At 37.0% G+C, this 27,498-nt stretch overlaps 1 protein-coding gene across 2 annotated transcripts in view; it reads right to left on the bottom strand.

The window, feature by feature from the left end:
• The window catches only part of RELN (reelin), a 557,372-nt gene that overhangs the window by 381,323 nt on the left and 148,551 nt on the right, over positions 1-27,498 (bottom strand). For both annotated transcript variants that reach the window (XM_086397037.1, XM_086397038.1), the window contains exon 3: positions 16,387-16,522. In XM_086397037.1, coding sequence (XP_086253163.1) covers positions 16,387-16,522 — 136 coding nt within the window. The remainder of the gene's footprint in view (positions 1-16,386; positions 16,523-27,498) is intronic.

The following is a 27,498-nucleotide window of genomic DNA, read 5'->3' as shown; positions in this document are numbered from 1 at the left end:
CCAACAAATATTTTTTAGAGAAATTTTTGTTCAAATAATTTTATAATAGTACTTCAATTCAAACATTAATATTAGAAAATATGTTATCAGTATTTGCCAGCTCAAAGGCAATTTTCAATTTTGCATATTTCTTTCACTCTGTGTTTATGCATGTTATTTTGTTTTTAAGTAATTATTTTATCCCTGCTGTTGTTGTTCAGTCACTAAGTTGTGTCCAACTGTTTGCAACCCCATACTAGCACACCAGGCTTCCCTGTCCTTCACTATCTCCTGGAGTTTGCTCAAACTCATGTCCTTTAAGTCAGTGATACCATTCAACCATCTCATCCTGTCACCCTCTTTTCCTTCTGCCTTCAATCTTTCCCAGCATGAGCATCTTTTCCAATGAGTTGGCTCTTTCCATTAGGTAGCCAAAGTACTGGAACTTCAGTTTCAGCATCAGTCCTTCCAATGAATATTTAGGGTTGATTTCCTTTAGGATTGACTGGTTTGATCTCCTTGCAGTCCAAGGGACTCTCAAGAGTCTTCTCTCCAGCACTACAATTTGAAAGCATCAGTTCTTTGGCGCTCAGCCTTCTTTATGATCCAACTCTCACATTCATACACAACTACTGGAAAAACCATAGTTTTGACTAGATAGACTTTTGTCAGCAAAGTGATGTCTGCTTTTTTATTACACTGTCTAGATTTGTCATAGCTTTTCTATCAAGGAGCAAGTGTCTTTTAATTTCCTGGCTGCAGTCACCATCTGCAGTGATTCTAAAGCCCAAGAAAATAAAATCTGCTACCGTTTCCACTTTTTCCCATCTACTTGCCATGAAGTGAAGGGACCGGATGCCATGATCTAAGTTTTTTGAATGTTGCGTTTTAAGCTAGATTTTTCAATCTCCTCTTTTATCCATAGTATTATTAATTTTATTGTTTGGTCTGATATTAACATAGTGACACCGGTAAATTAACTATACTTCAAAAAATATAGTGATACCAACTCTCTTTTGGCTAACATTTTCCTGGGGACTTCCCTGGTGGTCCAGTAGCTACTTCATGCTCCCAATGCAGGAGGTTTGGGTTCAATCCCTGGTCAGGGAATTAGAGTCCACATGTTGCAAACAAGAGTTTGCACGCTGTAACTAAAAGATCTCAAAAGCTGCATTAAAGATTCCAATTGCTACAATGAAGATCAAAGATTCCACATGCCACAACTAAGACCCAGCAAAACCAAATGAATAAATAAATAAAAATATTTTTAAAAATTTCCTGGTATGTCATTTTTCCCACTATTTGCTTTTAATATGTCTGTGCCATTATGTTTAGGTTTCTCTCTTGGAAGCAGTATATTGCTGGATTTTTGAAATTGCATTCTGAAAGTTACAGCGTCTTAATTGGTGAATTTAATGTTTACATTTATTGTGAATATATGTGTATGTGTTTCTGTATACACACACACACACACATATACTTGCATATTTATAGTATATCACATTTTATATTCCTATGCTTTTTATACTTGCCTTCCCCCTTTCTTTTGGTCAGTACAGTTCAGTCACTCAGTTGTGTATGACTTTGCAACCCCTGCAGCATGCCCAGCTTCCCTGTCCATTACCAACTCCCAGAGCTGTCAAACTCATGTCCATCGACTCAGTGATGCCATCCAACCATCTCATCCTCTGTTGTTCCCTTCTCCTCCCACCTTCAATCTTTCCCAGCATCAGGGTCTTTCCCAATGAGTCAGCTCTTTGCATCAGGTGGCCAAAGTACTGGAGCTTCGGTTTCAGCATTAGTCTTTCCAAAGAATGTTCAGGACTGATTTAGGACTGACTGGTTGGATCTGCTGTCCAAGGGACTCTTAAGAGTCTTCTCCAACACCACAGTTCAAAAGAATCAATTATTTGATGCTCAGCTTTCTTTATGGTCCAACTCTCACATCCATATATGACTACTAGAAAAACCATAGCTTTGACTAGATGGACCTTTGTCAGCAAAGCAATGTCTCTGCTTTTTAATATGCTGTCTAGGTTGGTCATGGTTTTTCTTCCAAGGAGCAAGCATCTTATAATTTGATGGCTGCAGTCACCATCTGCAGTGATTCTGGAGTCCCCCAAAATAAAATCTGTCACTGTTTCCATTGTTTCCCCATCGATCTGCCATGAAGTGATGGGACTGGATGCCATGATCTAAGTTTTTTGAAGGCTGAGTTTTAAGCCAACTTTTTTCACTCTTCTGTTTCACTTTCATCAAGAGGCTCTTTGGTCCTTCGCTTTCTGCCATAGGTTGGTGTCATCTGCATATATGATGTTATTGATATTCCTCCCAGAAATCTTGATTCCAGCCTGAGCTTCATCCAGCCTGGCATTTTGCATGACGTACTCTGCAGGTAAGTTAAATAAGCAGAGTGACAATATACAGCCTTGATGTACTCCTTTCCCAATCTGGAATCAGTCCATTGTTCCATGTCTGGTTCTAACGTGTTTCTTGATCTGTATACAGGTTTCTCAGGTGGCAGGTAAGGTGGTCTGATATTTCCATCTCTTCATGAATTTTCCACAGTTTGTTGTGATCCACACAGTCAAAGGCTTTAGTGTAGTCAATAAAGCAGATGTTTTTCTGGAACTCTCTTGATTTTTCTAAGATCCACTGGATTCTTGGCAATTTGATCTCTGGTTCCTGTCCCTTTTCTAAACCTAGCCTCAAACATCTGGCGGTTTTCAGTTCTTATATCACTGAAGTTTCACTTGGAAAATTTTGAGCATTACTTTGCTAGCATGTGAGATGAGTGCAATTGTGCAATAGTTTGAACATTCTTTGGCATTGCCTGTCTTTGGGATTGGAATTAAAACTGACCTTTTCCAGTCTTGTGGCCATTGCTGAGTATTCCAAATTTTCTGGCATATTGAGTGTAGCACTTTAACAGCATCATCTTTTAGGATTTGAAATAGTTCAACTGGAATTCCATCACTTCCACTAGCCTTGGTGGATCAAATTTTATTTCATTCTTTCCTCATCCCATCATTTTGGAAGTTATGCACTTATTTCTGATCTATACATTTATGTTTTCAAAAATCATTCTTGACTAAGCCTATAATCTTCTTCCAGAACAACTGGAGGACCTTAGAAAATTTTAATACTGATTTTTCTTATACATTGATGTTGCTTAGTATTTTGGCTATTCTTTGTCTTTAAATTCTATCCTAAAATAATTATTGGTTTATAGCATACTTATACATTTACTTGTATCCTCAACATTAATTTAGAATTTCTAACATTCTTACTAATAATTATTGCATTATACCATAATTTCATGCATCCTACATTTTCTGAGTTTGTTTTCTTTTTTTCTAGAGTACATTCCTTAAAAACTTGCTTTAAAATTATCTCTGTGTGGGAAAAACAATTAAAACTTGTATTTTTTTTTAAATGTCTTTGTTTTCACAATGACTGATACTTCATCAAGGTATAGAATTCTGGGAAGACTATTATTTTTTTCCTTCCCCACTTTGAAGATGCTGTTTCATTGTCACCTATTGTTGTTTATGAGAAAAGCACTGCTAGACTAAATTACAGGTTATCTGCCTTTTCTTTTTGGTTGTCTTTGAGATTTTCTATGTCTTTGACCTTCTGAAGGTTCACTATGATCTATATCAGTGCTAATTTATTTTACTTATTTTGATTAAATAAAAAAGACTCCTGTCTTCCTTAATTCCAGAAAATTCTACTCCATGATCTCTTGAAATATGCCTGTTTTCATTTTTTTCTATTTTCCCTTCTAAAGCTTCTACAAGATGTCAATTTCTTAACTCGGTGTTCCATACCAAGAGAATAATGTAAAACTAGACTTCTCACATGCTGAGAGTTTTTGTTTCTCATAAGTGACTTATTTTTACCAAAGGCTTCAGTCAAATAACAAGCTTCTTTGCTGTCTTCCTAGGCAGGGCTGAATAATACTTTGAAGATCTAAGCTTCATGCAGCAAGCCCAGGTCCTGATCTCTGTCCTCCCCTATATCATGGCTGTTCCTACAGGTGCCACTCAGAATTCTAAGCCTAGGACCTAAACCCAGATTTAAAATACCCATAGGCTACCAAAATGTCAGTTCCTACTTTCTGATCCAGTTTTGATAGCTCCCATTTTCCCCTGAACTATGTGGTCGGTTTTTTTCTCTTTCAAACAAGTTTTTTATATATTTTAATCATTTTAGTCAAAGTTTCTATGCGATTTTAGTGGAAGAAGTTTTTACTATGCCAACTCAGGCTTCCATGATGCCAGAAGTCCTCTGAAAACACTATTCTAATGTGTTTGAAATAATTTTTTATGCTTTTGTCACTTAATATTCTAGGCATCTTCCAAGTTATTATACTGTCTTTCATAATTACTATTAATATTTTAAAAGTGATATAGAGTGGTATACAGGATGGTAGTTAAAAAGACATGTTTTAGATCAAAACCAACCTGTCTCTGAGCTCCTTGAGCTCTTCCTTCAGTAGGTGGTTCGAAGAGAGGAATTTAGTATTTTGCCTGGTACACAGGTGCTCAACAAATGGAAGTTGCTATTTTGACTACTACTATCATTATCACCTGGAAAAGGAAATGGCAACCCACTCCAGTACTCTTGCCTGGAAAATCCCATGGACAGAGAAGCTGGTAAGTTATAGTCCATGGAGTCACAGAGTCAGACATGACCGAGTGACTTCACTTTCTTTCTTTCTTATCATTATCACCATCATCATCACATGGTATTCCAAATTTCATTATCACTCACTTTCCTATTAATGATGATTAGCCTTTCATATCAGTTAACTTTAAATATTAGGCACATGGTAGTAAATTTTCATGGCACAAGGGTGTACTTGAAAAGACCCAGAACTTGAAACATGTGGCAGGGGATGGGGGAGGAAATGAGGGATTGGCAGGGTCAAAGCAGGGGCTGAGGCTCAGAAGTGGGGACAGGGGGAGCCCAGGGTAGCCAAAGAGCAGCTCTGAGTCCTGCGCACTGTGTGGGAAGGGAGCCAGAGGGAATCCTCACCTGTCACACTTGGCCTACCACTGCCCATAAAGTTAAGGCCCATAGTAATTGGTACACTGACAAACAAAATTAAAATGAAGAGTTTGGTAATCAGTTTTTTACATAGAACTTCCCTACTTGTCCAGGTTAGCAGTTCTGATAATTCAAGTTCACAAAACAACTCCAAAATCAATGTCCTTTGAAGTATATGGTTATTTACATTCTGTAAATGTTAAGGTAACATTAGAGGAAAAAATAATTCATTCAATCCTCTAAATCAGTACTGCACACAGGACTTTCTATAATAATGTAAATATGCTAGGTGTTCTGTCCAATAGTCGCTAGACATTTATGGCTAATGAGAACTTGAAATGTGGCTAGTGCAAATGAAGAACTGATTAGTTTTATTTGACTTTAGTCATTTAAATTTAAATAATCACATATAGCTACCATGTTAGAAAGTACGAAACAAATTTTTGAATATGTGTGTGTATATATGCATATGTATATATATGTATATATGCTATACCCATGTGTGCATATACATACACACACACATATACACAATACAGATATCTGTATATAAATATACACACACAGTATGTCCAAATAAGTCAGAGAGGACAAGTTCTTCAAAAAAATTTTTATCTGGAAGAAGAAATCAAAATTTTATTTCATATTTGTAATAATGTCTTAATATTTAAAGATCTTAAAGCAGAATTAAGCAAAATCCTCTTGCTAGTATATATTAATTCAGTGATTATGTTGGCAAACTGTGGAGTTGCTGCCGCCATGAGAAAAGTTTATTTACCTGTTTCCCAGACATTTTTGTCATCACTATTATTGACTGTGTAGTGAGTTTAAAGAAAAAGAAATTAATTTCACATTTTTGGCTTCTAAAACTGGTTCCACTGAATTCTACTAACAGAGAAATAACTCAAATCTCTGCCCACATCTCATTAGAAAATTTCTATCAGATATGGAGGACTGCTGATAACTGTAATATGTAAAGCTTTTTAGATTTACTGATTTGGGTCCTTCTGTTTTCACAAGAGTTACGTGTGTTTTCAAGTAAGAAGTGCAAAGTAGAGTAGTAATCCCATCTAAACCACAAGGCCTTGTAATAAGGAGCATTTCAGTTTGATCCCTTGGTGGGGAAGATCCCCTGGAGAAGGGAAAGGCTACCCACTCCAGTATTCTGGCCTAGAGAATTCCATGGACTGTATAGTCCATGAGGTCCACAAAGAGTCGGACATGACTGAGCGACTATCTCTTTCACTTTCAAGGATTCCAAACCTTAGTCCATTTACTTAAGTGCCCTCCACAAGTTACAATTACATTACAGGAATGGAAAGGAAGAAGAAAAGGATGGGTTTGCTATAGAGTTTTAAGACTTAACATTAGGAAAAAACTAATATTTCTACAAAAAAAGAAAAAAAATAAAAAAATCACCAACAACTATTTACTGTGGGATAGAATTTCATAGATGCAGGTCCATCTTTGGACCTGAGTTAAAAATACTTCATTTCTGAAGTAGACAATTTTTCTCACTATAAAGCAGTTCTACTTCTCTTAAGGTTCTGATGCAAAGAAAAGTGTCACACTAAGATTCCGGTAGCTTTGCCTAATATAACCAGTGCCATTTACACGGTGGCTTTTTACAAGAAGGAGACACAGGAAGGGATAAAGGAGACAGGAAAAATTAAAGCGAATAGTTTTGCCTTTTGAATATCTGTATTTAAAAAAAATTCTGTGTAATTACTGTAATAAAAATAATTTCTTACACCTTCCTGGTGATTAATGAAAATATTTTATCTCAAGATTTTACCATACTCCTTAAAACTAAGGATTAAATCCCCAGGAAGCATCTTGACCTCATTTGACAAAATGTTGATAATAAGAACACACATTAGTCCCTGAACTTTGACTATCTCCTTGTCCAAGGCTAATTGGCTATTTAACTTTGATGAAAAACAGGCCTGTGAGGAAATGAGAAGTATCAGTTAGGCTTCTAGCCCACTTACTTTTAAGTGCAGATTTTTTTTTTTCAATGCTATCATTCAAAGGTATGTTTTTGAAATAACTGTCTCAAGTTGGGGAATGTCTGTTTTAAAAAAAAAGAAAACTGGATCAACAGGAAAAAAACTAACAGACTTGTAACTTAGGAAACAGATGAAATTCCTCCCTAGTAAAATAGCATATCTGGTTTTATCAAACAGTGTGGATACAATCATTTTGGCCTTACATTAGAAGTAATTTATTTTTGCAGTAAGCTATGTATGCATGCGTGTGTGCATGCTCAGTCGTGTCTGACTCTTTGCAACTCTATGGACTGGAGCCCACCAGACTCCTCCATCCATGGGATTCTCCAGGCAAGAATACTTGAGTGGGTTGCCATATCCTTCTCCAGTGGATCTTCCTGAACCAGTGATCTAACCCACGTCTCCTGCATCTTCTGCACTGCAGGCAGATTCTTCATCCATTGAGCCACCTGGGAAGCCCAAGCTATGTATAACCAAGACCTAAACAAACATTTCTCCAAAGAAGACATATAGACAGCCAACAAACACATGAAAAGATGCTCAACATTGCTCATTATTAGAGAAATGCAAATCAAAACTATGAGATATCACTTCACACTTGTTAGAATGGCCATCACCAAAAATCTGCAAACAACAAATTCTGGAGAGGATGTGGAAAAAAGGGAACCCTCTTGCACTACTGGTGGGAATGTAAATTGATACAGCCACATTGGACAACAGCATGCAGATTTCTTAAACAAACTAGGAATAAAACTACCATGTGACCCAGCAATCTCACTACTGGCCATAAACCGTGAGAAAACCATAATTCAAAAAGATACACGTCCCCTATCGTTTACTGCAGTACTATTTACAACAGCCAGGACATGGAAGCAACTTAGATGTCCATCAATAGATGAATGGATAAAAAAGCTGTGATACATATATACAACGGAATATTACTCGTCCATATAAAGGAATGAATGTGAGTCAGTCAAACTGAGGTAGATGAACCTAGAACCTAGAACCGAGTGAAGTAATTCAGAGAGAGAAAAACAAATATTATATATTAACACATATATATAGAATCTAGAAAAATGATACTGGTGAACCTATGTGCATGGCAGGAATAGACACACAGATGTAGGGGATGGACTTGTTGACACAGCAGGGGAAAGAGAGTGTGGGATGAATTGAGGGAGTAGCATTGACATATATACACTATAGTGTGCAAGTTAGATAGATAGTGGGAAGCTGCTATATGACCCAGGGAGCCCAGCCTGGTGCTCTGTGATGACCTAGAGGGGTGGATTTGGGGAGTGAGAGGGAGGACCTAGAGGGGTGGTATGTGGGGGTGGGAGGGAGGCTCCTGAGGAAAGGGAGATACACACATACACACACACACTTATGGCTGATGTGTGCTGTTGTCAGCAGAAACCAATGCAACTTTGTAAAGCAATTATCTTCCAGTTTAAAAAAATTTTTAATACAAAGTAAAATAAAATCTGTATATATCAACTGTTACTGTCCTTATCTATAGATATGGATCAATCAGCCAGTCAGTCAGTTCAGTCACTCAGTCATGTCCGACTCTTTGCAACCCCATGAATCACAGCACTCCAGGCCTCCCTGTCCACCACTATCTCCCGGAGTTCACTCAAACTCACGTCCATCGAGTCAGTGATGCCATCCAGCCATCTCACCCTCTGTCGTCCCCTTTTCCTCCTGCCCCCAATCCCTCCCAGCATCAGAGTCTTGGCAATGAGTCAACTCTTCGCATGAGGTATGAATGCACTCCCCATAAATGTACCTGTGGGGGAGTTCCTGATCTTATTTCAAACATTTAAGTAACAAGGCAAACATCTCCAATGTTTTCTTCTGATCAATGGAAATAAATGGGCAACCATACTATCTTTCATGAGGTATCCTCCAGACAGACTAGAATGGCTCTCATCAAAAATTAAAGGCACCAGAGATATACTCTAGGCAGAATTTCAAATCTCTGCATCTGTATCACTTTGAGTATGTTCAGTGTTCAGAAAGTTCTAATGTCTTAAATTTTTTTTAATGATTTTTTTGTCTTCTTGTTTAGTGTACTTTTAAGGTCCCTCTAGGAGAATCTTCCTTTAAAATATCAAATGCTCAAATATGGTCCACCTCTGTACTTCTTTGGGCCCTTGAGTTCAATTCTTTGTTGTTGCTTCAGTATCTTAAATAGAACACTGCTTGCTTTATACTGTTCTCAGTATAAAGTTTGCTGTTTGCAGCAAGTTCATTTAAGGTTAAATCAGCATTAATTTAGACACAAATCTGATCTTCTTTTATGTTCCATTTTTATTCTAATATTATGCTAGCATCTGTCCAAGCAGTTAAATCTAATGGTGTTCAATTTTGCCTTTAATTCACACATTCTCTCCCTATATGTGATTCCCCTTGTGACAATGGATGGGATACAATCAGCATCCAATGAATGAACCTATAACACGCATATCAAGATCAGGCCCATTTTTGACATATTAATCAGCCACATTTCAGAAGTTTAAATCAGTGCTTGTCTAATATTTCATTAAAAACTCTAGTTTTCATCATATCAATACCATAGGCATTTTATCATATAAAACAGGTTAAGTGATGATTTTAGAGGAAAATGTAGTAAAGTGGCAAAAATCACTTGCTTGAAACTGGATTGTCTTCTGAATCCAGGTTGTGTCAGTCACTGAGTTATGTTATGTAAGTTATCTAACATCTCTGTACTTCAATCTGCATGCATGCTAAGTCACTTCAGTCATGTCCAACTCTGTGCGACTCTATTTTCTCTAGCCTGTCAGGTTTCTCTATCCATGGGATTCTCCAGGCAAGAATACTGGAGTTGGTTGCCATGTTTTCCTCTAGGGGATCTTCCCAACTCAGGGATCCAACCAACGTTGCCTGCATCTCCTACATTACAGGCGGATTCTTTACCACTGAGCCACCAGGGAAGGCCTGTACTTCAATCTACTCATCTGTAAACTGAGATAATAATAGCATCTACTTTACAGAATTACTGTGAGGATATAATGGATTAAAGGACATAAACTACTTAGAATAGTGACTGGTATGTTGTAAATTTTCAAAAATATTAGTTAATTTTGCAGTTGTTATTTTACAACTCTATTTCCTTGTTAGTTTCTAACTGTTAAGAGTTGCATGCCCTGGAGATTTCTTTCTTTCCTTTCATCCTTTCTTTCCTCCTTCCCTTGTCCTTTTTTCTACCTTTTCACCTCCACCTTCCCCGCCTTAACCTCCTTCTTCCTTCTCCTCCTCCCTCTTTCTATACCACCTCCTCACCCTTGGAAAAAAATTTTAAACTTACATCTAAAAACTTTGGATAAGTTTGAACTTACTAGTCACTAAAGATTAATCAAATACAAAAGTGAAGACAAACTGTATTATTGTAAGATCTGCACACTAAGCAGATCTCTGGATAAAATTATCATTTAAGATGTAAATGTTATCAACTGGTGTCATAAAACTAAGGACAGAATAATTTTAGTTACTGATCCCTTTGATATATTTGTACCAGTACAGCTAGCAACTTTATCCTCAGGCCATTCTCTTCTCTCTGTCTCTCACTTGATTATTTTTAATGAGAAAGGCAGTAAAAACACAGTATAAATGATTATGTTGCTAAGTGGTTTATCAATAAAACATGGCTTATTCAGACAGAGTGCCACTTACTCTTTTCTGGTAATGGCACACACAGCATGTTATATAATGGTTTGGTATTTCAGTTCAAATAGTCCATAGTTCTTACTATGAGATTCTTTGAAAAAGGATTCAAATAGATAATTGGGTTTTAAAACCACAGAGTTTGGACCATACACCAGCAATACTAATATGAGGTTGCAGAATTGGGTGCAGTGTCAATTCAACTGCCAGCTTTAGAGAGACCACAAACATAGTAAATGATAAATATTAGTTGCTGGATTTCTTCAAATCCAAGACCATCAATCATAATGTGTGTGTGTGTGCTCAGTTGCTCAATTGTGTTTGACTCTTTGCAATGCCATGGACTGTAGCCTGCCAGGTTCCTCTGTCCATGGATTTTCCAGGCAAGAATACTGGAGGGAGTTTCCATTTTCTTCTCCAGAGGATACTCCCAACACAGGGATCAAATCCATGTGGATTCTTTACTACTGAGCCACCAGGAAAGGTGTAAGAAGCAACTTAAGAGATTTCAAAATGTAAAGAAAAAAAAAGTCTGTATTTTAGAATCAGTGAAATATCTCATTATTAGCTATTAAGAAATATTTACTGACTAAATATTTTGTAATAACCTATAAGGGAAGAGGATCTAAAAAGGAATATATATATGCATGTACGTGCATATATATATGAATTACTGTGCCATACACTTGAAACTAACATGACACTATAAGTCAACTATACCTCAAGAAATGAAATAAAATAAAAAATAAAGCAAGAAAAAACTTATCGAGGGCCTTCCATTGTCTATAGTTTGGTATTAAGAACTATTAGTTACATAAAAATACCTAATGCAGTCCCTGATCTTGGAGGATTTCAAGCCCAGTTATAAAAGAAAACACACATGTGAAAAATTAAATGACATGAATGAACAATCTAAGAGAAACTAAAGAGTCTCTTGATGAAAGTGAAAGAAGAGAGTGAAAAAAGCTGGCTTAATACTCAACATTCAAAAAACTGAGATCATGGGATACCGTCCATCACTTCATGGCAAATAGATGGGGAAAAAATGAAAAAGGTGACAGACTATTTTCTTTGGCTCCAAAATCACTGTGGACAGAAAAGCCATGAAATTAAAAGACACTTGCTCCTTGGAAGAAAAGCTATGACAAACCTAGATAGCATATTAAAAGGTAGAAATATCACTTTGCCAACTAGGTCCATCTAGTCAAAGCTATGTTTTTTCCACTAGTCATATATAGATGTAAGAGCTGGACCATAAAGAAAGCTGAGAGCCAAAGAATTAATGTTTTCAAACTGTGGTGCTGGAGAACACTATTGAGAGTCACTTGGACAGCAAGGAGATCAAATCAGTCAATCCTAAAGGAAGTCAGTCCTGAATATTCACTGGAAGGACTGATACTGAAGCTGAAGCTCCAATACTTGGGTCACCTGATGTGAAGAGATGACTCACTGGAAAAGACCCTGATGCTGGGAAAGATTGAGGGCAGGAGGAGAAGGAGGAGAAAGAGGATGAGATGGTTGGATAGCATCACTGACTCAATGGACATGAGTTTGAGCAAATTCCAGGAAATAGTGAAGCACAGGGAAGCCTGGCGTGCTGCAGTCCATGGGGCTGCAAAGAGTCAGACATGACTGAGCAACTGAACAACAATAACAACAGTGAATTAACTAATGATATGAAAACCTCATACAAAGTACATTACAAAAGCATGTAAGTATGGTTGAAGTTTAATTTACTAAAAGTAATTTTCCCTATCTTAAAAAGTAAAAGCTTTAATTTTGGGGGTTAGTCAGAAAATACAGAATCAAAGTATATTTATGTTTCAAATGCCATAGGATTTTGTGGGTTTTTTCTGTGTGTGTGTAACGTTTAAATTAATATTGAACACTAGAAATCTTCTTCAAGTATTGCTGGCCACATACTAATTACAGATACTGATCCTTACATATAGCTCTACTCAACATGTAATAGATACTACAGTAAGAAACAAAGGTAAGAAATTGTAAGACTTTAGCTCAGAAAATTTCAAATGAATTGTTCAGTAGTTCATGTTTAATCTTCAGTTTCCCTACACTCTCTCACAAACTAATTAGGAAAAGAGATCAATAAAAACATCTTGCCCACACAGGTGGCAGCTACGTTATGTAACATTCAACATAGTCATTGCTTACAATAAGCATAGACTTAAACATTTACTAAGAAAGTTGAAAGGTGCAAAGTGCATCATCAAAATTTTATTAGGAAATATAAGTGAGGGTATGTAAACTTCTTTGTAATCAGTAAAAATTACCTATTACCAAATTGTATTTTTTTTTTTTTACCAAATGCTAATAAAATATTGTTTGGAGCTGACATGCAATACATTATTTCTAAGAGAATACAATTTGATATCCCAGGAACAGTGATGCCACAAGCCATTAAATATCATTTTAAAACAGATTAAATTAAAAACTGTATCTATTTGTAAATATGCAGTTCTGTACAGCTGGCACAGATTTACTTTGTGTTTTTTTTTTTAAAGTAATTCTTGTTTTAAATGAAGAGCTTATGAATAGCAAGAATTTAAATTATCCTAATAAGTGCCAACATGAGTAATACAAAGTGTGCCAAAAAAGAGTCAGAGGTTACTATTAAACTAAAGAAATAGACAACATTGTACAACAGATACAATGTTGGCACTCCATATCCCTGGATTTTTCCCTGGATACACAAACCATAGATATAGAGGGTCCACTCTACCATGCTGTTTAATATAAGGGACTTGAGAACATGTGGAAGGTCCTAGAATAACCCCTTCCCCAGTCTCCTAGGATGCAGAATTCAAAGGATATTTTCTGTGATTCCTATGTATATAAGTCCTTGAACCAACTGAGGAGGAATCATGAAGAAATAAGAATTTGTCCTTTTCCAATCTAATCTAATAGAAAAAGCAAGAATTTAAATCAAATATAAGTAAATAGTAAAATATAGTCAGCATTATAACAGAGTTGGGCTTCCCAGGTGGCATTAATAGTAAAGAACCCACCTGCTAATGCAGGAGACGTAAGAGACGTAAGTTCAATACCTGGGTCAGAAAGATCCCCTGGGAAAGGGCATGGCAACCCACTCCAGTATTCTTGCCAAGAGAATCACATGGACAGAGGAGCCTGGCTCGTTATGGTCCATAGAGTCGCAAAGAGTCAGACATGACTGAAGTGACTTAGTACACACGAATAACAGAGTTATAAGCAAAATGTGACAATACACATCAATTATGTTGCTGATATCTCAGAAAGCTTTATAGAAGATTTTTACTTAAGAATGAATGGCAGCTTGAAGAATGAGTAAGAATTTAACAACTGAATTTGAGAGAATACGCATTCCAAGCTAAGGGAAAAGCATGGAGAAAGAGAAAAGTCAGGGAATGTTTAGGGAATTGTGGGATATGCTGCCAATTTGTGACCATCAGGAGGCAGAGGTAATGGGAGACAAGAAAGGAGTTGATAAACTGCAAGATTTGAAAGTGCCCTCAAACCCACTCCAAAAAGCTGGCCTTTAGAAGAAAGTCTTAGGCTATCCAAGTTTTGAGCAATCACACTTTGTTGTGCCTTAGGAAGATTAACTGTGAGATGGACTGGATGAGAAATAGGCTGGAGGTAAAACAGTTAGGAAGCTACTGCAAGCACCTTAGCAAGAGGCACTGGAAAGAAAGGGTTCAAGGGTGAAAAACTTTCTGAGGGAGAAAATGATGGGATTAAATGTCAACCAGCCGGGTAGAGGAATCTGATGTTTCCAGCCTGAGTAACCCAGAGGATAGGCAGAGAAAATATATAATCAGTGATGTGACATACACCCTTGATAATGAACTGTATTTTATTAAGGGAGAAGAAAAGGCAGTGGTAAATTTTGGAGTATTCAGGTTTTACAGGATCTGGCTGTCTGAGGAGAAGGCTGGCATAGAACAGTATTCAAGATGAATTCCAGTCCTGTTTCACCTGACTGCCCATAGAATAGCTGTTTCAGAACTTATTCCATTGGCCTACTCATCTTTTAAACAAATATTTAGGTAGTGCTTCCAGTGTGTGCAGGAACTGTATTAGATAACTGGGGTGAATCAGTAAACAAAACAGAAAACCATTCGTATCTTCAAGGAACCTGCATTTCAGCAGGAACAATCAGACAATAAATAACATACATAAATAAATGAAGCATATTATGTGTTAGAACTGAAAAAAAAATACAGTGGGAGAAAAAAAGAGATAAGACAGATGAGAAGTGACGATTGTGTGGCAGGAGTAGGGGAATGATCTGCATTGAGAGATGTCACAAGTCACAGACTCTGAACCACAGTGCAGTGTTTATCTAAGGATGCTATTGGGACACTGCTCACTACCCTTCCCTGTTTCCTCCTGATGAGCACAGGAGAGAGTCAGTAAGTTTCTATACAGTTCTGACTTCTTACCACCATGAATTAGCTAACTATTTATGTTTTCCTCTTGGCACTTGTGGCTAGGTTTAGCTAAAAGTGGAATCTCTAAATCTCTGGTCTTCTTCTAAACTGTGTGTGGATCCTCATAGCATTTTTTTTGTATCTGTTTTCATCTTATTTTCTGAAAATCATTTCCCTATTGTCTTCATTTCTTCACATACTTTTATCTTATTAAAGTTTTATTTTTGCAATTTTGGCCTTTTTTGACACCAAAATGAATGGTTTTAATTAAACCTGCTAAAATAATACCTTTAAATAGTTACTATATACATAACCTCAGAGAGGTTATGTAACCAAGAAGGACTCTATGGGGCCTTTGCAGACAGACCACTGCATGTCCTACTCCTGCCTCATGTGTGTGTGTGTGTGTGTGTGTGTGTGTGTGTGTGTGTTAGTTGCTCAGTCAGGTCCGACTCTTTGTGACTCCATGGACTGTAGCCCACCAGGCTCCTCTGTCCATGGAATTCTCCAGACAAGAATAATACTGGAGTGGGTTGCCATTTCCTTCTCCAGAGGATCTCCCCAACCCAGGGATTGAACCTGGGTCTCCTGCATTGCAGGCAGACACTTTACCATTTGAGCTACTAGAGAAGCCTATGCATGCCTGTCTATTACTTGTAGAAAAACTTTAGCCTCCCAGGCCTTCCCCAAAGTGCCAAAGCATAAATTTAATCAGAGAAGAAAATGCAGAAACAAAGGAAAACAGTCAAGCAAGAAAAATAATAATAGTTTAGCTATTAAACAAATTCAAGGACCTTGAGTTCCTCCTCAAGAGCTTCAGGTAATATTTTGAGCTACTTTGCAGATATTGAAACCCCTACCAGGTAGAAGTTAACTGTATGCTGCCACAGGCATCTTGACTCCAGACTGGTTGGAACCAGAAGGTTGATTATACTGACTTCTGATTGCCTTACCATCAACCAATTGAAAGAATGTCTATGAACTGATCACACACCCTGCAACCTTCTCCCTCATCCTGTCTTTAAAAACCTAATCACTGGGGAGTTCAAATCTCTTGAGCACTAGCCACATGGACTCCTTCCTTGGTGCCTTGTGATAAACATTGTACTTCCTTTCACCACAAGATGCTGTCCATTGATTGATTTTACTGTACACAGGCGGGTAGATCCAAGTTTGGTTTGATAATATATTTGCCTTCTGTACCAGTCACAGACACTTTGAGTACTTACATGAAATTCACACAGCCTGTACCAGCAGGTGGAGCAATCCAGACGAAGCTGAGGTTGGTTGTGGGCAGATGACTCACATGAGAGGCTACTACACTGCACATAAACTGGTTACCAAATTGGTGGTCAGACATGATACCTGACAAACAGAAAGGAAAGGGTGTTGTTATAAAAACAACAAAACAAAGTCCTTCATATGATGGCATAACAATATTTTCTGTTTTTTTTTTTTATGTTAACATTCAACATGCTGTCTGGCTTCCCTATTAAGTTGTGCGGTTTTCTATTTTCTATTGTCAGAAGGAAATTAATCCTTTAAAACATTATTGTTAAGGAGCAATCTACTAAATTAATTGTTATAATATTTGCTTAATTTTGATTTTGTTGATTGGTCTTTCCCCATCACCAAAGACCACCAGGACCACACCTGCAAGTGAAACAGGGTCGGACTTATTGGAAGTGTTTGCAGCAAGGGTCACCAAATACTACTGAGAATCTGGAGGTATCTCAGTAGGAGGATGTTAGCAGGAGCTTGTTAAAATATTTGGGTTTGTGTTAGATTATTTCCTGATTATAGTACTGAAAGTCCTGCATCCTGGGAACCCCCTCAGTCTTGTTGGGGAGGTTCCAGGGAAAGGCGGTTTTGATTCCAATCTTGGTACTATCAGAAAGTAGGAGCAATTTTATCACTGAGTATCTTAATTTTTATCTATGAGACATGAGGAATAGAGAAGAGCTGCAGTTGAGGTTGATAACAGCAGCAGCGATCACATTAGCATGGCGAGGGAATGTTGGTCATGCTTTTGGTTTGTACTGTGTTCTTGCTTTTGTGTATGTTCAGGCATGATTAAAAAGTAGTCTTGTTTTTGTCTCAAACCACATCTACTCTGTCTCAGAGTAGATAACCTATGAAACTGCTCATTTTCAACACGAGATCATCATGGCATAGCTGAGTACCAGGTCAGCTCCCAGCTGAATTGTCAGGAGATGCTTTTTCTCCTTTGTAATAAAATGATCTTCTCATGTTTACCTCAGATATAAAATATTAATAGGTAACTCAACACTAAGAAAATGAACTTGATTTTTAAAAACAGGCAAACAAGTTATACAGATGGCAGGTAGGCATATGAAAAGATATTCAATATCATATGTCATTAGAGAATTACAAATTAAGACAATGAGATGCTACTACACACCTAGTATTTGACCAAAGTCCAAAATAATGACAGTCCTAAATGCTAGTGAGGATATGGAGCTACAGGAATTCTTTTTTTTTTTTTTTTACATAATTAGGATATTTATTAAAGTGACAAAATTCCTTTAAGAAAGAGAAAAATCTTCAGATTACAATAATCCTTGTTCTTATTTGGTATTTATTTATTTAGTAAATATTTATTGAGGATCTTTAAGGTTTTTTTTATTTTATTTTTAAACTTTACATAATTGTATTAGTTTTGCCAAATATCAAAATGAATCCGCTACAGGTATACATGTTATTCATTGCCAGTGAGAATACAAAATGGTATAGCCACTTTGGAATTTGGCATTTTCTTACAAATATAGACACAGTTTGGCATTTTCTTACAAATATAGACATACTCTAACCATATAATCCAGAAAGCACACTCCTTGGTATTCACCCAAATACACTGGAAATTGATGTCCACTCAGAAACCTGCACATGGATGTATATAGCAGTTTTATTCATAACTGTCAAAACTGGGAAGCAACCAAGACATCCTTTAGTAAGTGAATGGGTAAATAAAGTGTGATACATACAAACAACAGAATATTATTCAGAGCTGAAAGGAAATGAGCTATCAAGCCATGAAAAAACATGAATAAGTGTTGTGCTGTCCTGTGCTGTGCTAAGTCACTTCAGTTGTGTTCAACTCTTTGCAATCCTATGGACTATAGCCCGCCAGGCTCCTCTATCCATGGGATTCTCCAGGCAAGAATATTGGAGTGCATTGCCAGGCCCTTCTCAAATAAAAAAGTAAATATTATTAAATGAAAGAAGCCAATATGAAAGAACTACATGCTGTATGATTCCAACCATGTGACATTTTGGAAAAGGCAAAATTACAGAGAATGTGGTTGCTAGGGGTTGGGAGGGAAGATGGGAGATATGAATAAGCAGAGCACAGAGAAATTTAGGCCAGTGAAACTATTCCATATAATAATACAATGGTGAATATACGACACCAAAAATGAAACCTAGTGTAAAGTATGGACTTTGAGTGACAATGATGGGTCAGTGCAGGTTGACCTGTTATAACAAAGATACCACTGCGGTGCAAGACAGCCAGAAGGTTGGAGGAGGGTGGTGTATGGAAAATCTATGTACCTTTTACTCAATTTTCCTGTGACCTAAAGCTGCTCTAAAAATAAAGTTTATAAATAAAAAACATTGCCATGAGTAGACAGTCGAAAATTTAATAAAATTGGCTTTGTGAACTTGGGTAAATGGCTTCTCTCTGAGATAGTTTTCTAGTCTATAAAATGAAAACACCATGTCTACTCCATCCTAAAGTTATTTGGAGAATTAAATTACCCAATACATATGGAAGCATCTGGTACAGTACTTCCATGTTTGAACAGGTGCCCTACCTACATGCCACCACAACAGTCCATACATCACTCCATCATACTCTTGACTACCTCTACAGAGAGTCTATGAGGGACTATGTCTTTAATCTTTGTATTTCAAGCAACTATCACAATGTATGACACACTTCAGATACTCAAGAAATATTTTCTAAATATAAAACAAATACTATAAGAATAAAAGACAATATAAATTATATATATGTTATATCAACTAATGAAACAGAATCTTCTAGAATAGCAAGTTGTTCAGAATAGGTCATACTGGCCAAAGAAATAGTATATATTTTGACATATCCTAATAATGCTCTTTTTTCTCATTCATATATATACATATATATATTTATATATGTATATATTTGAATATATATTTTTATATATTGAATATATATTTACATGTATATATACATATATAAATTTACATTATACATGTAATTTAAATATACATATATGTATATATAAATGTAAATTTATATATGTATATATGCGCATGTATATTTATACATACTGAATATATATATTTACATTTATATATATACATATATAAATGTAAATTTATATATAAATTTAAGCTGTATCTTGCAACAAAAGGATGAAAGTCACCAAGTCAGAGAAACCACAAGGTTAGAGAAGATGTCAGACTTCCAGGGAAATCATAGAGTGCTGAAGGAGACTCAGTAGCTGTGTCTAAGGAATTGCCATGCCTCTCTGGTCAGGCATAAAGCAGGGATCCAGTGTATGGGAAATGACACATCTGCAAGAGTCAGCTTGGCCAGAAAGGAAAAGCAAAAGTTACAGCTGCAATTATGTGGGAAGGGAAATGAATCAAACAAAATAAGGTTTCAGGGTCTCAGAACCTTGGTAACAGGATTCATATTCAAATACCTCCTCACTCCTCAAAGCTCCTCTGAGAAAGTGAGTCAATGTCTAGACTGCATATTATTTGAAAGAATTTTATAAGGTAGATATAGAATTGCAATTGCCTCATGCCCTGCCGTGGGTAAATACTCCATAGGATAACATTCTTGCAATCCAACCATCCAGCACAGCAGTTCTCCAACTTGGCTACACAGCAGAATCACCTGAAGAGATAGAATAAATACCAGTTCCCAGACATTCTGAGTGAGTCAGCAAAGAAAATAATATTTACAGAATCCCTGTGTTGCATCAAATGTTGGGTTAGACCATATTTAGCTACAAAGAAGAAATACAGGAGGACATTGTCCCGACCTTGAAATGACTTCAGGTGAGAAGAGAGAACTAGAATAAACTAATATTCTAAATAAAACAACTAGAAAATAAGCAAGCACTAACTGGGTGCTATTTGTGAAAAACACAAAACAGAAGAGAAAGAGTGATTAATGTGGACAACTATAAGAACAACTAATGCTTCTTGAGCACTTACTATGGCCTGACACTGTTCTAAGCAGTTAATGAACTTGTTTAAGGCTTTTAAACAATCCTACGCAGTAAGAGCTGTTATTTTCTCCATTTTACCCATTAGGAAAATAAGATAATGGAGGTAAAAACTCGACTATAGTTTATATAGCAATGGTAGTACAGCCTGGATGCAAACCAGAATCCTTGCTGCACAGTCAGAAATGACTGTTAACAACAAGGTCCTATTGCAGAGCATGGGGAACTGTACTCAATATCTTGTAGTAAACCATGATAGAAAAAGTAAAAAGAAATGGCTCTGTTGAAGAGTTGAATTTTGAGGGAAAAGCTAAGATTTCCCATATTTGTTTATACACATGAGGCAGCAGAGGATAAGCACAAGACTGTACCCTTAGCTCTGTCACCACTGCTGCATGACCTTGGTCAGGGTGCTCCCTCTCAAGCTTCAGTTCCAGTGACTATAAACTGCTGATCCATGATCACTAAGACTCCTTTCAGTTCCTTAGCTCTCTGGGTACAATTTAAATGAACAGAAGAAAAATAGGAGGACAGCTCACAAAGGCAGATATAACGGGCAGAGGTAGGCACATAATGAGATCCAGGAGGAGAGAAGTCAATGTCAGCTTGCAGCGTTCTGTGAAACACAATTTACTGCATCCGCCATAGTGATCTTTTTAATGGCTTTCATGTCATGAAAGACATATATCATCTAAGTAATAAATGTGATTTGGAAGCCTACTCTTGGGTAACTTTAATTTGAATTTGATAATGAATTTAAAGGTATGATGGTGTTTTCCTCTGCTGCATGCTGGATAATAGGATATATACATTGAATTTTAAAATTACTTGAAAAAGAGAAAATCAGATATATGATAAAAGAATTTAATTACACTGTGAATCTCAGGGAGGTATATACACATAAAATATATATGTGTATAATGTAGTTACAATCAATGTTTTATTTTCATTGTTGTGGCTATGTGCAAACTTTCATACAAAATTGTTTTCTGTGGAATTCTTTTGCAAGAGAATTGGACCATGAGAGAAAGAAAGCAATTCAGGAAGTATGGCTCTCTTGGGAAGTATGGCTCTCTTGGTCTAACTTTGGACAAAAAAGTAAAGTATATCTTTCAAACTGTGAGTCTCTATGAGATTGATAACTGTCTTGACAGATTTTAAGGCACTGATATTACAGATATATTTTCCTTATCATGGACACACATAGGAATATTCACATAGTTATGATTTCCGTATCAAGAAATAATCAATATAAGTTTATAAAACAACTATTCATTTGACAAAGTATGAATGTTTTTAATTCATTAAGTTCTTCAAACCACTGGATATCTAGTTTAGAATATCTAGCACCTGTTTTCTCAAAGTTGTGGTTAAAGGATAGGAATCCATGTAAGAATTTCCTTTATCCACATTACACTTCTGCAAGATTAGGCTCACAATGTCTTTAATTGTTCTCAAGATGCTTCCATGATACCTTTTAAGACAGTGATACAGATTTCTATGCCTTCCAGGATGTCATTTTTCCTTGACATGTCTTCAGTTATTTTAAGTTTATGACTAAACCTTGTATGAACTCCATTTTCCCTCAGGAATACTCTTCTATGCTTTTAATGTGCATACCTTGGGTCTTCAGAGCTTTAACTAGAATCTCTATGATTCCTCCATCTTGAAAATAAAATGTACATATACTCATAAAAATGTAGGCTATTCACTTCCAAGAAATACTCTGAAGACTTTATTACCAAAAAATAACCAAGGTAGTAGGAAAATTACACATTCATGTTGGATGTATGTTATAGATTAAAGATGTGGATTACTCCAATGTGTTGAGCCTGTTATTTGCCACGGTTATTGTTAAAGTGGGTAGAAGCATGTCCTGGCTTTTTGTGGAATTCAAGAAATAAGGCATCTGGGGAGGGGATATCACGAAATAAAGGGAAAGTACATTAAGATTAGAGGTTTTTGATTTGTGATAAATGTAACCTTCATACATAAAAATGACAAAATTTTAAAATAAGTATTTTACTGTTTCAAACACTTCAGAAAGTATGGTAGAATATTTTGTCAGGAAGCTTAGTAAATATATTAACTTGTATCTATATAAAAAGTGTAAGAAAAAACATATATTTAAGATGCTTTGTTCCCTTTTATTTTCATCATTGGCTCTTTGTTTAAAAGGGATATCTAATCAACACAACACTATAAAGCAATTATCCTCCATAATAAATACAATTTAAAAAGAAAAAAAGGATATCTAAAAACTTACGTCAGTTAATAAAAAAGTAGACTCTTCTAAAAATGCAGTCTGGAAAGTTAGTCTTAAATTTTAAGTGAAGAGAGAAAATGAATTATAGAGTTCCTTTATGTCACCCTTTAATCGTTTCATCTGATTCAAATATGAATAAATGTTTACTTACAGAATCTGTCTTGTCTATTATTTGCCTTCTTTGCTAGGTTAATGGACACAAATATCTCAGCAAAGCTAAACATTATTTTATATGCTGAAAAGTAATCACTGAACTTCCTGAAAACATCCTCATTGCAGCTTATCTGTGAAGTACCAGCCTGATGAAAATGGATGTGAAAAGAACAGCTTTCAAGTAGTGGTACAAGATAATGAAGAGTATATGCGCCCACACTCACACTTATGCAATGGGTGTATTTAACTTTTGAAGCACTGATTTGAAGGCAATTCAGTTTCAGATTTAAATGTAGAAGCAAAAAAGTACTAAAATCTTAAAAAAAAAATCATTCTGGAAGTGTATATTCTATGGGCATATGTTAGAAAATGCATGAGAATCCAAGCTCAAAGAATTTATTCTAAGTCAACCTGATTCTTTCCTCACTCACTACAAAGTTGATAATTCCTGCTGTTGCCCTCCCTCCCCATCCCTCTCCAAGCACTACCATTTATCAAATGCCCTCTCTGTGAGGGGTTTTACCCATATTATTATCTTACTACTACTACAGAGGCAGTAGAAGGGAAAGTTTGAGAGCGCAGACCCTGGAGACAATCAGCCAGGGTTCAGACCTTTGTTCCACTATCAGGAACTGCAGAATCTTGGGCCACTTACTCAAATACTCTGTTCCTCACTTTCCTCTCCAGGAAAATGCAGATGATAATACCAGGGTGGCTCGAAGATTAAATGAGCACACACACACAGTCAGTACTATATGTGTTAGCTGTTATTATCATTCCCACTTAAAAGATACAGGAGAATTACCAAGAACCAGTGGATTTCAGTAACTTGCCAACATTTAAACACATGTCAATAAAAGAGCTAGCAAACAGAACTGGAACACAAATCCATCTGCTATCTCACACTGTCCACTGGCTTCTTCCCTCCTTCTGTCCTTCAGTGGCAGTACTTCAATTCTAGGACAGACCCCTGTGCTGATCCAAGAGAACTCTAAATCCAGAGATCAAACATGTATCATCTGAGAGTGAACCTGAATAGAGGGCCTTCCTCCAGGCACAAACTCAAATGCTCTCCCCTCCTCCTCTACCTCTCTGTCTTCAAAGACATTAAATTCTCACCAGATAGTTATTGGATAACTTTTTTCCTCTTGTTATAAAAGGCAGAGAAACCAGAGATCAAATTGCCAACATCTGCTGGATCATTGAAAAAGCAAGGAAGTTCCAGAAAAACATCTATTTCTGCTTTATTGACTAGGCCAAAGCCTTTGACTGTGTGGATCACAATAAACTGTGGAAAATTCTTCAAGAGATGGGAATACCAGACCACCTGATCTGCCTCTTGAGAAATCTGTATTCAGGTCAGGAAGCAACAGTTAGAACTGGACATGGAACAACAGACTGGTTCCAAATAGGAAAAAGAGTATGTCAAGGCTGTATATTGTCACCCTGCTTATTTAACTTATATGCAGAGTACATCATGAGAAATGCTGGGCTGGAAGAAACACAAGCTGGAATCAAGACTGCTGGGAGAAATATCAATAACCTCGGATATGCAGATAACAGCACCCTTATGGCAGAAAGTGAAGAGGAACTCAAAAGCCTCTTGATGAAAGTGAAAGTGGAGAGTGAAAAAGTTGGCTTAAAGCTCAACATTCAGAAAACTAAGATCATGGCATCTGGTCCCATCATTTCATGGGAAATAGATGAGGAAACAGTGGAAACAGTGTCAGACTTTATTTTTCTGGGCTCCAAAATCACTGCAGATGGTGACTGCAGCCATGAAATTAAAAGACACTTACTCCTTGGAAGGAAAGTTATGACCAACCTAGATAGCATATTCAAAAGCAGAGACATTACTTTGCCAACAAAGGTCCATCTAGTCAAGGCTATGGTTTTTCCAGTGGTCACGTATGGATGTGAAAGTTGGACTGTGAAAAAAGCTGAGCACCAAAGAATTGATGCTTTTAAACTGTGGTGTTAGAGAAGACACTTGACAGTCCCTTGAACTGCAAGGAGACCCAACCAGTCCATTCTGAAGCAGATCAGCCCTGGGTGTTCTTTGGAAGGAATGATGCTAAAGCTGAAACTCCATTACTTTGGCCACCTCATGCGAAGAGCTGACTCATTGGAAAAGACTCTGATGCTGGGAGGGATTGGGGGCAGGAGGAGAAGGGGACAACAGAGGATGAGATGGCTGGATGGCATCACCATCTCTATGGACGTGAGTCTGAGTGAACTCCGGGAGTTGGTGATGGACAGGGAGGCCTGGCGTGCTGCAATTCATGGGGTCGCAAAGAGTCGGACACGACTGAGTGACTGAATTGAACTGACCTGAGACATGTGCTTGAATTAGGTACTGTTGTGAGTAAGACATTTTCACGTCAAAATTGCTCCGTAAGGGGAAAAGTCATCTAGTTACACTTAGGTCTATGTGGCCTAAACACTGAGTTTAACAGAGCAGCATCCTTTCCAAAGATCTATGTAAAGTCTGTGCTGTCTTTAATTGAAGCTCTCTGGTCTACTGTTTCAGAGTATATTTCTGATGTCTTTCCTCCTAATATTGCATACTCTGCCTCTCCTCTTAAAAGTTGCTCAGTCGTGAAGTCAAGTGCTCCTTAGAAAGCATTACTACGAAAAAAGCCAGTGAAGGTGATGGAATTCCAGCTGAGCTATTTAAAATCTTAAAAGATAATGCTGTTAAAGTGCTGCACTCAATATGTCAGCAAATTTGGAAAACTCAGCAGTAGCCACAGGACTGTAAAAGGTCATTTTTCATTCCTATTCCAAAGAAGGGCAATGCCAAGGAATGTTCAAATGATCATACACTTGCATTCATTTCACATGCTAGCAAGGTTATGCTCAAAATCCGGTAAGCTATGCTTCAGAAGTACCTGAATTAAGAAATTCCAGATGAACAAGCTGGGTTTAGAAAAGGTAGAGGAATCAGAGACCAAGTTGCCATCATTTATTGGATCATGGAGAAAGCAAGAGAGTTCCAGAAAAACATCTACTTCTGCTTCATTGACTAGACTAAAGCCTTTGACTCATGAGTCACAACAAACTCTGGAAAATTTTTAAAGAGATGGGAATACCAGGCTACCTTACCTGTCTCCTAAGAAACCTGTATGCAGATCAAATAGAACCGGACATATGAAAACTGATTGGTTCAAAATTGGGAAAGGAGTATAACAAGGCTGCATATTGTCATCCTGCTTATTTAACTTATATACAGAGTACATCATGCAAAATGCCAGGATGGATGAATCACAAGCTGGAATCAAGACTGCCAGCAGAAATATCAACAATCTCAGATATGCAGATGATACCACTCTAATGGCAGAAAGTAAAGAGGAACTAAAGCGCCTCTTGATGAGGGTTAAAAAGGAAAGTGAAAAGCTGGCTTGGAACTCAACACTTAAAAAACTAAGATCATGGTATCTGGTCCCATCACTTCATGGCAAATAAAAGGGTAAAAAGTAGAAGCAGTGACAGATTTTGTTTTCTTGAGCTCCAAAATCACAGAAGACAGTGACTGAAGCCATGAAATTAAAAGACACTTAGTCCTTGGAAGAAAAGCTATGACAAACTTCGACAGAATATTATCAAACAAAGACATCATTTTGCCAAAAAAGGTCTGCCTAGTCAAAGCTATGGTTTTCCCAGTAGTCATATACAGTGAGAGTTGGACCATAAAGAAAGTTGAGTGCTGAAGAATTGACGCTTTCTAACTGTGGTGTTGGAGGAAATTCTTGAGAGTCCCTTGCACTGCAAGGAGATCAAACCAGTCAATTCTATGAAAAAAATCAACCCTGAATATTCATTAGAAGGACTGATACTGAAGTTGAAGCTCCAATACTTTGGCCACCTAATGTGGAGAGCAAATTCACTGGAAAAGATCCTGATGCTGGGAAAGATTGAAGGCAAAAGAAGAGGATGGCAGAGGATGAGATGGTTAGATAACATCACTGACTCAATGGACATGAATCTGAGCAAACTCCAGGAAATAGTGAAGGACAAGGAAGTCTGGTGTGCTGCAGTTCACGGGGCCACAAAGAATCAGACCTGACTTAATGACTGAACAACAAGATGATAATCTCTACATGTTGCCTGCCCAAGCCTTTCCAAACTAATTGCACTACAGTGGCCACCGTACGTAACTATATTCCCCTCATTTTCATTGCTGTACTTGGCTGAATCTGGATTTCTCTACACTTGGTCCCCACTTCATCCTGCATACTTCTATATTCAAGTCTCATGAGTGTTGGTCTACTGGTAGAAACTAAGCTACATGCCTTAACCCTAGGGATTATGGAAATTCTATTCGGGGATGGTGATACTAACAATATGGGAAACTATATAAAAATGTTGGGCAATCATAGATGACTTATGTCTCCTTCATTCAGAGGGCAATTTCAAAGTCTATGAAGTTTTGGATTTCTTGATCCAAAAATAGCTGAAATAACTGATAGTCCTGAAAGACTACAGCTTTTAGAACTATTTCCATGAATCTATATATTGAGTTCTTTATCCTTTACCTTGAACAGGCATTCTGCCACAGGAAAAGTACTGCTCAGTCTATTTGATGGACAGGAACAAAAGCTCCGCATACCCTTCCTGCAAAGCCCAATAGATTTCCCCAAAAGTTACATCAAGACAGAAGATGTGCCTCTGGT

The sequence above is a fragment of the Bos grunniens genome, chromosome 4 (genome assembly GCF_055505025.1).
Source record: "Bos grunniens cultivar Pamir isolate PY7600 chromosome 4, Bosgru_T2T1.0, whole genome shotgun sequence".
Taxonomy (NCBI): Eukaryota; Metazoa; Chordata; class Mammalia; order Artiodactyla; family Bovidae; genus Bos; species Bos grunniens.
Note: the sequence above shows the minus strand (reverse complement) of the source record. Positions and strands in the feature narration are given on the sequence as shown.